This window comes from Coregonus lavaretus (genome assembly GCF_964263955.1).
Source record: "Coregonus lavaretus genome assembly, chromosome: 3".
NCBI classification, from domain to species: Eukaryota; Metazoa; Chordata; class Actinopteri; order Salmoniformes; family Salmonidae; genus Coregonus; species Coregonus lavaretus.
Genome location: NC_139990.1, coordinates 72,839,054 through 72,851,707, shown reverse-complemented (window position 1 = coordinate 72,851,707; position 12,654 = coordinate 72,839,054). Strand labels below are relative to the sequence as shown.

General features: G+C 44.1%; 1 protein-coding gene across 5 annotated transcripts; it reads right to left on the bottom strand.

Annotated features, from left to right (window-relative positions):
• Window positions 1-711: 711 nt before the first annotated feature.
• LOC311126641 (arginine/serine-rich protein PNISR-like) lies at window positions 712-10,885 on the bottom strand. Of its 5 annotated transcripts, none has more exons than XM_084158544.1 (12): window positions 10,826-10,885; window positions 9,892-10,013; window positions 9,538-9,720; window positions 7,133-7,377; window positions 6,831-7,020; window positions 6,432-6,691; window positions 6,088-6,240; window positions 4,352-4,451; window positions 3,665-3,718; window positions 2,914-3,099; window positions 1,708-2,821; window positions 712-1,058 (listed from the first exon to the last, which is right to left on the bottom strand). In XM_084158544.1, the coding sequence occupies exons 2-12, from the start codon at window positions 9,977-9,979 to the stop codon at window positions 1,028-1,030; spliced, it is 2,604 nt and encodes an 867-aa protein (XP_084014670.1). In that variant the 5' UTR covers window positions 9,980-10,013; window positions 10,826-10,885; the 3' UTR covers window positions 712-1,027. The 5 variants fall into 5 exon arrangements, with proteins under 5 accessions (XP_084014670.1, XP_084014671.1, XP_084014672.1 ...); XM_084158545.1 differs by having other exon boundaries at window positions 1,708-2,818; XM_084158546.1 differs by having other exon boundaries at window positions 6,855-7,020.
• Between the last annotated feature and the right edge of the window lie 1,769 nt (window positions 10,886-12,654).

Genomic DNA, 12,654 nt, shown 5'->3' with positions numbered 1-12,654 from the left:
TGTTTTTTTGGTGACTATGGTCCCAGCTGCCTTGAGATCATTGACATGATCCTCCCATGTAGTTCTGGGCTGATTCCTCACCGTTCTCATGATCATTGCAACTCCACGAGGTGAGATCTTGCATGGTGCCCCAGGCCAAGGGAGATTGACAGTTATTTTGTCACCTTCTCACCAAGCTGCTTGGCGATGGTCTTGTAGCCCATTACAGCCTTGTGTAGGTCTACAATCTTGTCCCTGACATCCTTGGAGAGCTCTTTGGTCTTGGCCATGGTGGATAGTTTGGAATCTGATTGATTGCTTCTGTGGACAGGTGTCTTTTATTCAGGTAACAAACTGAGATTAGGAGCACTCCCTTTAAGTGTGCTCCTAATCTCAGCTCGTTACCTGTATAAAAGACACCTGGGAGCCAGAAATCTTTCTGATTGAGAGGGGGTCAAATACTTATTTCCCTCATTAAAATGCAAATCAATTTATAACAATTTTGACATGCGTTTTTCTGGATTTTTGTTGTTGTTATTCTGTCCTCTCACTGTTCAAATAAACCTACCATTAAAATTATAGACTGATCATTTCTTTGTCAGTGGGCAAACGTACAAAATCAGCAGGGGATAAAATACTTTTTTTCCCCTCACTGTAAATGGTGTTTCCCATGATGAGTTCATCTTCATCATTTGGGAACAGTTATACAGTAGACAAAGAAAATACCCAGAACAAGGGATCATTTCAGTTTTATTGGACAATTTACATTAATAAGTTTATCCTGTTTAGCTTTTTTAAAATGACATCTTTCCCAGATTCTACTGACTACAAAGCCTCCGAGCTTTGCATGATACAAGGCAAAAACCTAGCATTCAAAATGTCCTGTTTGCCGACTTGCACTTAAAAATAACATATTTACAAAGATAGAGGGTTGGGGGAAGGGGGGATTGGAGAGTTCACCTACACCGTTGCCTCTATAATGAGACAAGCCTGTTAAAAACTCATGGAATTTAAAAGTAAGTGCACAGATCAGGGAGCCCTGCGCTCCTCAACGCCAGCGCCTGGCGGGAGACGTGGACCTGAAACAGAGACGCGAAGGGGAACATTAATGGTGCTGCACCACTCACACACACTCATGCAAAATGACAGACACAGGCAAAAGAAACAGTCACAGCCCCACTGGGGCCCTGTTAACATCAGCTCATCATGAGGACAATATTGCATTGATTTCTGAATGAACTTGGTCACTCTCCTTTGGGAAGAACAGTTACTACATTCACACAAGGCACTAAAATTGTGGTCCTCTGTAGCTCAATTGGTAGGGCATGGCACTTGTAAAGCCACGGTAGTGGGTTCGATCCCCTGGACCACCCATACGTAAAAATGTATGCACACATGACTGTAAGTCGCTTTGGATAAAAGTGTCTGCTAAATGGCATATTATTATTATTAAAATTGATTGATATGCTCCACATGCCCAACAGGGGGAACTATGGAGACAGTCTTTGAGGAACATAAACTTGGCTACAAATGGTTCCTTTTTTTTAACACATCATGAAAATATGTACTATTTATCTTTGTAAGGTAGCCTTGAGCCCTAACAGTGAACAGGGAAAGTTGAGCTAAAAAAATATTACTGGTTAGTAGGCCTCCAATACGACACGCACCCACACACACAACAGAAACATGATACAACAGAAAAAGAGATGGTAAAAAATGGAATACTACCTTGATCGTGACTTAGACTTGTTTTTGCGGCTTGCCTTCTTACCAGACTTGTGAGATTTTTCCGTTGATCTTGAGCGACTACGTTTGGATTTCTTAGACTTCTTTTCCTTGCTAACCTCGGGGGTGGGAGACCTGCTCGACTCTGAGTCAGAGTACCTCTTGCTAGATTTGGCGGAGCCCTTCTTGCTTGCCCTGCTATCCTGACGGGAGTGCTTGTCACCCTGAGGGTCTGTGTGATCGCTGCTCTCTTTCCTTTTCTTGGATTTGCCGTTGCTCTCCTCCGCCACCACAGCGCTCACCTCCCTATCCCTCGCTCTCTCCTTCCCCCTCTCCTTTTCCTTCCCTTTCTCCTTTTCCCGCTCTCTCTCTTTGGCTTTCTGCTTCTCCTTCTTCCTATCTAACTCTTTCTCCTTCTCCTTCTTCTCTTTCTCCTTCTTGTCGTGGCCGCCACTCTGCTCTTTCTTCCTGTCCCTATCCTTGCTGGAGGCTTTCTGCTTGTGCTTGCTGCTGCGGCTGTGACTCTCCCTGCGCTCCCTGCTCATCTTCCTGTCTCTGTTCCGCTCCTTGGACCTGCTCTTGCCTCCCCTGCTGACCCTTCGCTCTCGAGAGTGGCTGCGGTTCCGGTGGCGGGCCGAGCGCTCTGTGCTGTGGTTCCGGCTGCCCTTCCTCCTCTCCCGGGCCTTGTCGTCGCTGCGCTCCCTGTGGCGTCTGTGGGAGCTGCGACTGTGGCTGCGCCGGCCGCCACCACGGGCCCTGTGCGAGGAGGAGCGGCTGCGCCTCCTCTTCCTCCGGGGCGAGGAGGAGCGCGATGAGGAGCGTGAGGAGGTAGAGGATGACGAGGAGAAGGAAGACGATCGGCTGCTGGCGCTGCTGGAGCTGGAGCTGCTGCTGCGTCCGTTGCTGGGGGTACCGCTGGTGCCCCGCCCGCCGCCGCGCTCCTTACCCCGGCCCGCCTGCCTGACCTCGCTGCTAACCTCAGGCTCACTGCGGGACCTGCGTCTCTCTGCTGTGGGTTCTGCCTCCCTCTCTCTCACTTCCTGCTTATGGAGGCTCTCTAACTGGCCCTCGTCATAATCCCCCTTCTCTCTGCTCACTCTGTCCAGCACCATCTCTTCTGGGAGACACAGAAAACAAAACATTTATGTTACTCTCAAAGACAACATCACCACTGCTTATTGATATTGATATTGCATTTAGTTCCCTCACCACGTGCGTGCTGCGCCTCCTGCGCTTGTCTCTCCTGCAGCTCCTTCTCCTTGCGTCGGAAGGCGTCCATCTTCTCCCGGATGCGGTGGTGCAGCTCCTCCTCGTCCGTGTCAGAGGACTCGGACGCCCGGGCGCTGTTCTCCTCCTCGTCCTCACTCAAGTCCGAGCCATAGTCGCCAAGTCCACCTGCCACAACAGAGCCCCCAGCTTTTTCAGCAAGATCGCAGTAACTACCCATACAACCAACCAAGCTTCCCGTCAAAGACGCAGCCTACTGTCTATGTTTCCAACTGAACTACACACTAGAAACCCACTGACACTCCACTTACTGTAAGATGGCATGCTCTTTAGTGTTCTGATAAGAAAATACTTAGTAAATCTAAGGCCAAGACACTCAAACTGTGCTGTGAAGGGTTGCAAAATTTCAGAAACGTTCCCCAAATTCCCAGTTTTTTCAGAAATCCCGGTTGAAAGATTCCAGGTTGGAGGATTCCCTCACAGCTTATTCCCTTCCAACCGGAATAAAAAAATATATATACGATTTTGGGGAATGTTTGGGGAATTTTTCAACCCTAGCTGTGAGGTGGACCTTCCCCTCGGCTGCCTCAGTCACTCTCGAGCTACTAAAGCAGTGAGGGGACAGGGGTTTGAGCTCTGATTCTTATCCCCCAACAACCCCTCCCTTCCCTCCCCACACCCATGTGTCGTCCCCCCCCCCACCCCCGCCTGGAAGAAAAGAGGAGGAACTCACCGATGCCGATCAGAGAAGTCAGTGCACTTGACTGTGCCAGCTGTTTGGCAGGAGCTTTGATTCACATCAACAACAGGAACAACATGTTAAAACACATAGAGCCACCATAGAGAAGTCTCTAGAGAAGGGGGCACAGATAATGCACTATTCACAAGAGCGGTCTTTGGCAAAAAAAAAGAAAAAAAGAGACAAAAAACGGAGAAAAGAGAAGGGGTTAACAAACAACGTCTGTCACACACATTCAAAGTCAAGACAGTTGGAATGGGGGAGAAGAACCACTCTGTACTAATGCACTAGTGTCAGATAAACGGGGACAAGTCACTTGAATCTGATCTATAGGTCAGCGTTTGTTAGAGTCAATGGGTTCAGAAATACAGTCATTCAGGAGGACCTTCAGGAGCAGGAACCAGGGAAAACAGTTTAGGTTACTGTTGTTTTCTTTTAAATACACCAGCTGCTCTTTCTTTTTTACCAGAGACATTTTCTTTTTCCTTCCGTTGCATTAGCAGAGAATGGTTGAAGATGCATATGATCACATTTTGAAAATACTCCAAGTTTGCCACTCAATTACCCTGACTTACAGAGATGAATTGAGTGATGTTTTCAGACTATATAAAACAGGCTTAAAAATGTCTTTGTGACAGGCACAGATGATGCGTGGGCTCGAGGAGACGGGGGTAAGCAGACCTTTGGTGGCTTTGCGGTGCGTCTCTTTGGCCACTGTTTGGATCTCTTCGTTGGTGACCTCCAGTAGGATTTCCGTCAGCAGAGTTTTAGTCACAATCATCTTTGGAGAGAAATGTGAGAAAAGGCTCTGACATGAGTTAATGATAATCACTTGTTTGTCAAGAGGGCAATTTTTGCAGTCTTGGATAGGATGTTTTCTTATATATTGAAATGAGTGAACAGGGGCCACATTAACTGTTTTTGCAGGCTGGATTTGTTTCAGAGCTGCTATTTGAGCTTCAGGGCTCTAGAACATAACACAAAAAAATATATAACAAAAGACAACCTCATAGGGCTGGGCGATATGGCCTAAAAATTATATCTTGATTTTTTCAAACGTATAGGCGATTCACGATATATACACATCTAGTTTATAAAAATTTTAAAAATGTTTTCTCCAAATAAGCTTTGTTGTACAATTAAAAGGTCCAATACATTGATCTAATGAATTCAGGGCTTGTGAAATTATACCTAGGCTAAATGTAAGCCTTCCACAACCCACTAATAATTTAAATACTTTATCAAAAGAGTTTAACCTGCTTTTTTGCAATAATAACTGATCTGGCGTTCAAGTCTGTCTATTAAAATGTCCTTTTTGTTACAAATTTAACCAGAACCATGCATAATGCACATTCACTAATAATGACTAACTTCTTATAACAGTCATTATAGAAAATGTACACAATCTCTCAAGCACAAGCCCACGTGCTAGTGAGTAGCTAGCTAATCTTAATATTTGTAGTTAACTTGGATTTTTTTGCTAGCTAACAAGGCTGAACAGTTGAATTGCTATGAACACACACTTCTGTCCGTCTCCAACTGTTTGAACAGCATGCTAGCCTGTCCATTTTGTTCAGATGTTGAATTCAAGTGGCCTACCTTTTTTCTCAGAATGAGAACAAATTACCAGTTCCTTATATAATTGTGTTTTATGCTTATTGCAAATGTATAAAACAGACTAGACAGCTAGTATAACGGTCTTTGGCTAAAATGCTGCTAGTGGTACCGCAATGCCACCCCGACAAACTGAGCATTAATTTTCCAGAATCAATGTTCATTGATACTCCCGTTTTAGTAGTGTCTGCTCTGCGTGCAATTTGAGGAGTTGACATATAAAAGGGTATTGCTAGAAAGGTTAACTTTATTACAGTAAAATAATGTATCAATGTGTTTCGGTGTTCATATGACCGATTCTGTTGGTCCAAACCTCACATGCAAATTGTGTGTTGAAACCGCTTGTCAGAGAGGAAAAAGTGATCTCTCATCTTTGTTGTTGTGAGTGGCAGGGGAAGGGGCTTGGTGTGTGTGTGTAAACAGAGAGGAAGATGCGAAGCGAGAGGTTTCGCTCTCGCCAAAATCTGTCCAATCTTAACCCAATGCGTTTCTATGGGCTTATTTTGGACATAAGCTTGTCGCCTGTCTTCGGGACGATTCCCATTTTTAGGGAGGAGGCATGAGCATGTCATCATTATATCCAGATCTCTGGTGTAAATGGGAAGGTGCACACAGCACAGAAGGAGCAAAAGAGAAGAGACCAAAAAGACATGAGTAGCCTACAAGCCGACAAACGCTCATAGAAATACAAAACTAGATTCTTGCAATATTGGCATTTAGAATATCGCGCAAGAATTCGATATATCGCCCAGCCCTACACCCACCCCAATGTGTCAGAATGGTAGCTGTAAGCCAAAACTGACCCGCTGGAACTCTCTCTCCTCCTCGGTCATCTCTGGTTCGCTCTGGTCCTCCGGGGGAGGGGACGGGCTCCTGCTGGCCAGCTCCTGCTTCCTGGTCAGGACCCGGTCCTCATCTTCCCTCTCCTCTTCATCAACCTCTTCATCATCACTGTCCTGTTACAGGGGAGGGAAAGGGGGTGGTAGGTCAGATACAAAAGACACGACAACAGGACTTCCTGAAAGCTCACCAGTGTCACAGAATTTACAGGAACATAATGCAATTGTTTTGGGGATTTTTCAACTCGTTGTTCATAAGGTTAATGGGATTCATGACGCCATGGAAACAAAAAGAGATCAATGCTTACAAATTTACTCTTGCGGGGTAAACGAGGCCCGTCGCCTCCCTCGTCCGCCACGTCGCTCTCTTTGTCTTCATCTTTAGCCATTTCGGCACGCTGTTTCTCCATGCGCTCCTTCTCCAGCTTCTTCTGTTTCTCCCGGTCCATCTTCTCCAGGCCCTCTCGGATCCAGGCCGGCAGGGTGCGCCTCTTCACCGCATCTGAGAGGAGAGCCAGGTCATTGGATGCTGTGTGTGTGTGTCTGTTTTCCTGCGTGCCTGGGAAAGCTAATTGAGAAAAGTAGAGAGCAACTCTGAGATACAAAACATGGTGAGAAACAACATTTTGGATGGTGTGGGTATGAACGGCGAGAGAGCTGAAGCAAGTCTCTGCCTCTCTGACAGCAGTACGAGGAAGTTTTTGTACCGAGGTGTTGGTGAAGATGCTCACCGAGGGCGGCAGCAGCAGGAGCGTCTTGTTTGGGGATCTGGATGGGGGATCTCTGACGGTCCCTAAAGCCTGGGGGCCTGTCCCGTCTGTTCTGTGGGGGACCCTGCTGCCAGTATGGAGGGTGGAACCCTGTGGGAGTGGGGCCGTAGGTGGCAGCCGCCCCGTGCTACAGAGAGAGGAAATGAGAAATGAGGACCATCCAAACTAGTTGAATGACAGAGAGGCCCTACACAACAGCAGCCATGGAACTCTACTTTAAGTGTGTGGTGTGTGTGTACCTGATAATCAAACTGGTTCATGGCCATTGGGTTCATGGCGTAGTTGTCGGGCTGACCCCCGAAGCCGTGGCTGTTCTGGGGGTAGACCCTATGGTGGCCTTCAGAGAACTCCAGACTGTCCTGGCTGTTGCTGTCCTCAGAGGGAGCCACCACGTCCATAGGTCCAGTCCCCATAGGTCCTGTTCCTGGGGGGATCCACGCCTGGTCTATGGGAGGAGGAGGGGGCTGACCGTGCATCCCCCATTCTGTAAACAACACATGTGCATTGTTATTGTTTATTAGGATCTCTTTAAGCCCACCAAAAGGCTTGTCTTACAAGAGACAATTCAAAAATCCAAAACGTACACTTGCAGTCATGCTATTCTAACATTAAACTACTGGAATGCAGGGGAACTAAATTGATTGGGGCACAGCTACAGTACCAGTCAAAAGTTTGGACACACCTACTCATTCAAGGGTTTTTCTTTACTTTTACTATTTTCTATATTGTAGAATAATAGTGAAGACATCAAAACTATGAAATAACACACATGGAATCATGTAGTAACCAAAAAGGTGTTAAACAAATCAAAATATGTTTTATATTTTAGATTCTTCAAAGTAGCCACCCTTTGCCTTGAAGACAGCTTTGCACACTCTTGGCATTATCTCAACCAGCTTCATGAGGTAGTCACCTGGAATGCATTTCAATTAACAGGTGTGCCTTGTTAAAAGTTAATTTGTGGAATTTCTTTCCTTCTTAATGCGTTTGAGCCAATCAGTTGTGTTGTGACAAGGTAGGGGTGGTATACAGAAGACAGCCCTATTTGGTAAAAGACCAAGTCCATATTATGGCAAGAACAGTCCTCTGTAGCTCAGCTGGTAGAGCACGGCGCTTGTAACGCCAAGGTAGTGGGGTCGAACCCCGGGACCACCCATATACAAAAAAAAAAATGTATGCACGCATGACTGTGTAAAAAAAAAAAAAAAAAAAAATGTATTCACTAACTGTAAGTCGCTCTGGATAAGAGCGTCTGCTAAATGACTAAAATGTAAAATGTAATGACTGTAAGTCGCTTTGGATAAAAGCGTCTGCTAAATGGCATATTATTATTATTTATTATAACAGCTCAAATAAGCAAAGAGAAACGACAGTCCATCATTACTTTAAGACATGAAGGTCAGTCAATGCGGAACATTTCAAGAACTTTGAAAGTTTCTTCAGGTGCAGTTGCAAAAACCCATCAAGCGCTATGATGAAACTGGCTCTCATGAGGACCGCCACAGGAAAGGAAGACCCAGAGTTACCTCTGCTGCAGAGGATAAGTTCATTAGAGTTACCAGCCTCAGAAATTGCAGCCCAAATAAATGCTTCAGAGTTCAAGTAACAGACACATCACAACATCAACTGTTCAGAGGAGACTGCGTGTATCAGGCCTTCATGGTCGAATTGCTGCAAATAAACCACTACTAAAGGACTGCAATTAGAAGAAGAGACTTGCTTGGGCCAAGAAACACGAGCAATGGACATTAGACCGGTGGAAATCTATCCTTTGGTCTAATGAGTCCAAATTAGAGATTTTTGGTTCCAAACGCTGTGTCTTTGTGAGACGTAGTGTAGGTGAACGGATGATCTCTGCATGTGTAGTTCCCACCGTGAAGCATGGAGGAGGAGGTGTGATGGTGCTTTGCTGGTGACGCTGTGTGTGATTTATTTAGAATTCAAGGCACACTTAACCAGCATGGCTACCACAGCAATCTGCAGCGATACGCCATCCAATCTGGTTTGGGCTTCATGGGACTATCATTTGTTTTTCAACAGGACAATGACCCAACACACCTCCAGGCTGTGTAAGGGCTATTTTACCAAGAATGAGAGTGATGGAGTGCTGCATCAGATGACCTGGCCTTCACAATCACCTGACCTTTTAACCAATTGAGATGGTTTGGGATGAGTTGGACCGAGAGTGAAAGAAAAGCAGCCAACAAGTGCTCAGCATATGTGGGAACTCCAAGACTGTTGGAAAAGCATTCCAGGTGAAGCTGGTTGAGAGAATGCCAAAAGTGTGCAAAGCTGTCATCAAGGCAAAGGGAGGCTACTTTTTTGGTTACTACATGATTCCACATTTGTTATTTCATAGTTTTGATGTCTTCACTATTATTCTACAAGGTAGAAAATAGTAAAAATAAAGAAAAACCCTTGAATGAATAGGTATGTCCATACTTTTGACTGGTACTGTATGGTAATGTGGTGGATGTGAAATTGAGTACATCGGTGACATCACACCTTCCCTGAGATCTAAAGAAAAATGATGTACAGACTGAGTATAGCAAGTATGGTGGGTCTTCTTGCAACGTGAGAAAACAGATCACGGACATAAGCCTCATATATTCACCATCCCCAGAAAATTATGTTAAGAGTTTACCAGGTTGCCACATTCTGCCAAAATTGGAGTCGCCCTGGAAGGAGCCATGGTTATTGGGCACCACAGGATCCATGCCAGGTATGTCCTGTCCATTAGGATGAAGGTTCTGCTGGTCTACTGTAGGGCCTGTAGACTCTTTCTGAGCAATCCAGGCCTGGGCCAGTGCTGCCCAGTCCACTTGGCCTGCACAACACAGAGAGACAACAAGAGAAGCATTGCTTGGGGTGTAATTTTGTAAAATTGTAAATAATGACTGAGCTGTCATTCTGCATGGTCAAAGCAATGTTACACCAATCCAATCTTGGATAATTTCCAATTGGACAGAGCTCTATGCATACAGGTGATGTCACCCACCTGGATCCTGCTGGTGCTGGAAGGACTGCATCCACTGCTGCTGGTTCATAGGCCATTGCGGCCAGGGCTGTCCACCCTGGTCCCACATCTCTCACCCTGTAGTTCCTACGCCTGGAGCCTGACTATGTGGGACAGAAGCATGATATGACATTACTGAAAGTGAATAGTGATATTCTCAATGTGAACCGTCTATGCGAACTGTACGTATCATGATGAATGTGTTAGCAAGCTAGTTAGGTAGCCAGCGGCTGTTTACAAATCAGAACGGCTAGAAATCGGCATCAGCTAAGTAAAGTTAGCTACATTAGGCGTTTCACCCAAATGGCTTCGGATCAAACTAGTAACATTAGTTTGATATCGATGCAGATAGTTTTTTATCGACAGTGCAGAAGCCAGCTAATAATAAAAAAAAATCAACAAAGCTAAATGGGTAACCTTGATAGCTAATTGAGATCTGCGTAATTGTGGCTAGCTAGCGGCAGTTAGGGGCATGAATGTTAGCTAGCTAGCTAAGTTAGCTCAGCTGGCTATGGATGTTTGCTGGGTGGCGCTAGCTAGCGAACGTTTGCACTTCACGCTACCAGTGTATTTCATTTACATTGCATGCACTTAATTGTTGATATCTTGGTAGGTAAACATTCTCGCGTTATATAATTGTATCTAAACGATTGTGCATTACTTGTCTGTTTCTTCAGTCAGTGTTTTCCAAATTCCCCGGGCTCGGTGCGAAATGCAACTGGCTAATGTTAGCTGGCTAACAGTTAGCTAGCGTCAGCTTGCTTGTTTTCAAGATTTTGGTTGGAAAGTTAGAAAATAGCTAGCTATAGTTTGGAATAATGCTTCAAAGAACAGTAGCTAACATAATCTACTGTAACAGCTGCATCAGGAGAATGGACACAAACTAAACATCATAACACGCTTGAGCGTTTCCCACCTCTCCAACTTGGTTCTTCTTCACCGTCGAGCACTCAAAATGGCTACGACCTGGAAGTAGTCTGGCTGGCAGCCACGGAGCAAAAGTATACGAGAAAACGCTCGTCACAAACCATTGGGCTCTATGGGGCCAAAAATAAACCTACTGATTGTAAATTAGGGCCAAAGATCATGAAAAAGTGACAAAACAATCAACTTTAAACAATTCTGCAGAAATGATGTAATGTCATTATTCTGGTACATATTACAGGCCTATTTCCTAATAACAATTTGTCCCAAATTTGATTTAGTAGAGTTAATATTTTCATGAAATTGAATTTGTTTGACAATAGCTGTGCTGGTCCTACGCTGTGTTTACACAGCCAGCCCAATTCTGATCTATTTCCCACTAATTGGTATTTTGTTCAATCACATCAGATATTTCAAAGTGCAATTAGTGAAAAAAATATCAGATTTGGGTTGCCTGTGTAAACGCAGCCATAGTCTCTACAGGGAATAGGGTGTCATTAGGGCCATGGAGGTTATTATCAGTAAGTGATGCATATAGACAAAACTAATGGGTTTGTTTAGTTTAGTTTATTAGGATCCCCATTAGCTACTGCACATGCAGCAGCATTTCCTGGGGTCCACATACAACGTACAAATATATGACAAAGTACAGAACAGTAGTAGACAAGAACAGCATAATATACATGAAATTAAAAATAAAACAAGAGTTATATATAGGAAAGAAACCAAGAGAAAACAAAAATACTATTTACACACTATTGATATATTCATATCCTTATATGGAGTAGTGAACTACATGTAGTTCAACTAGTAATTTAATCAACATTTTCTGTAGCTTGGTGGTAGTTGAACTAAATTAAAATCTTGATAGTGTTTTCAGTAGTTAACTTTTTTGCCATGTAGTGGTGTAGCTAACTACTGGAACTACACATTACTTTTTTTGCAAAAATAAAATATGGGTAAAGTAGGCAAGAATTTCCTTTCTTTTTTGGCATCAGACCTGCCTAATTCTCAATTGAAACATTGTTTTTGTGTTTAATAGGTTAAATATCGCATTCTGCTAACATCTGACTCCATAATTGACATTTGTTTGGTAAAAAGGAGTCCATTCTCATTTTGTCTCCTTTTCTTTTAAGAGCTTTGTCACAATGGACCAGTCTGTTCTTGCAATTTGTATTCTATGATGTTTCAGATATAGGTATGCTAAATCTAACTACGTTATATATGTTTTTTAAGGGTAGCGTTAGCGTAGCTTAACTTCTTCCAATGTGAAGTAATTGGTAGCTTGGTAAACTATATTTTCAGAGTAGCTTCCCCAACACTGGAAGACATATTCCCTTGAAATGAACACTGAAGAAAATAAGTCAGGATGTAAATAAAAGAGGTACGGAGATAGAGCTGTGTGAAAGAGTGAGCATCTTAGAAGAGGAGAGAAGAAAAAGCTTTTACACACACCAAGGTAAAACCAAAGTATTTGATTATGTAATGAATCATTGCACCTCTTTTCCACCTCTTCCACCTCTTCCACCTCTCTTTGTTTGCATTCTTATTTGACTCTGTATTCTCTGTATTCCTCTTTATCTCTGAGTGGTTTAATGTGTGTTCTCTTCCCAACAGCTGAAGAGTAGTGAGCATTTCATGATGATGCTCCTCAGAGCATCTGCCAGGGTGCTCAACGACCTAAACTCCACTGGTACAGTATAGCCTACCCTCGTCATCTCAAGACCACAGTGACTGTTGTATATTCTCTAGTCCTGGACTAAAAAGCGTGCTCCCTAAATAGTGCACTACTTTTAGAGAATAGGGTGCTATTTGGGGCAC

Bases quoted from the DNA above. Each gene is read 5' to 3' on its own strand.
- LOC311126641 (XM_084158544.1), bottom strand. From the start codon at position 9,979: ATGTGGGACCAGGGTGGACAGCCCTGGCCGCAATGGCCTATGAACCAG. The intron at 7,378-9,537 runs GTAAACTCTTAA...TGTTGTTTACAG, and splicing joins TGGCAGAATGTGGCAACCTG to AATGGGGGATGCACGGTCAG. The intron at 2,822-2,913 runs GTGAGGGAACTA...TGTGTCTCCCAG, and splicing joins GGAGGCGCAGCACGCACGTG to AAGAGATGGTGCTGGACAGA.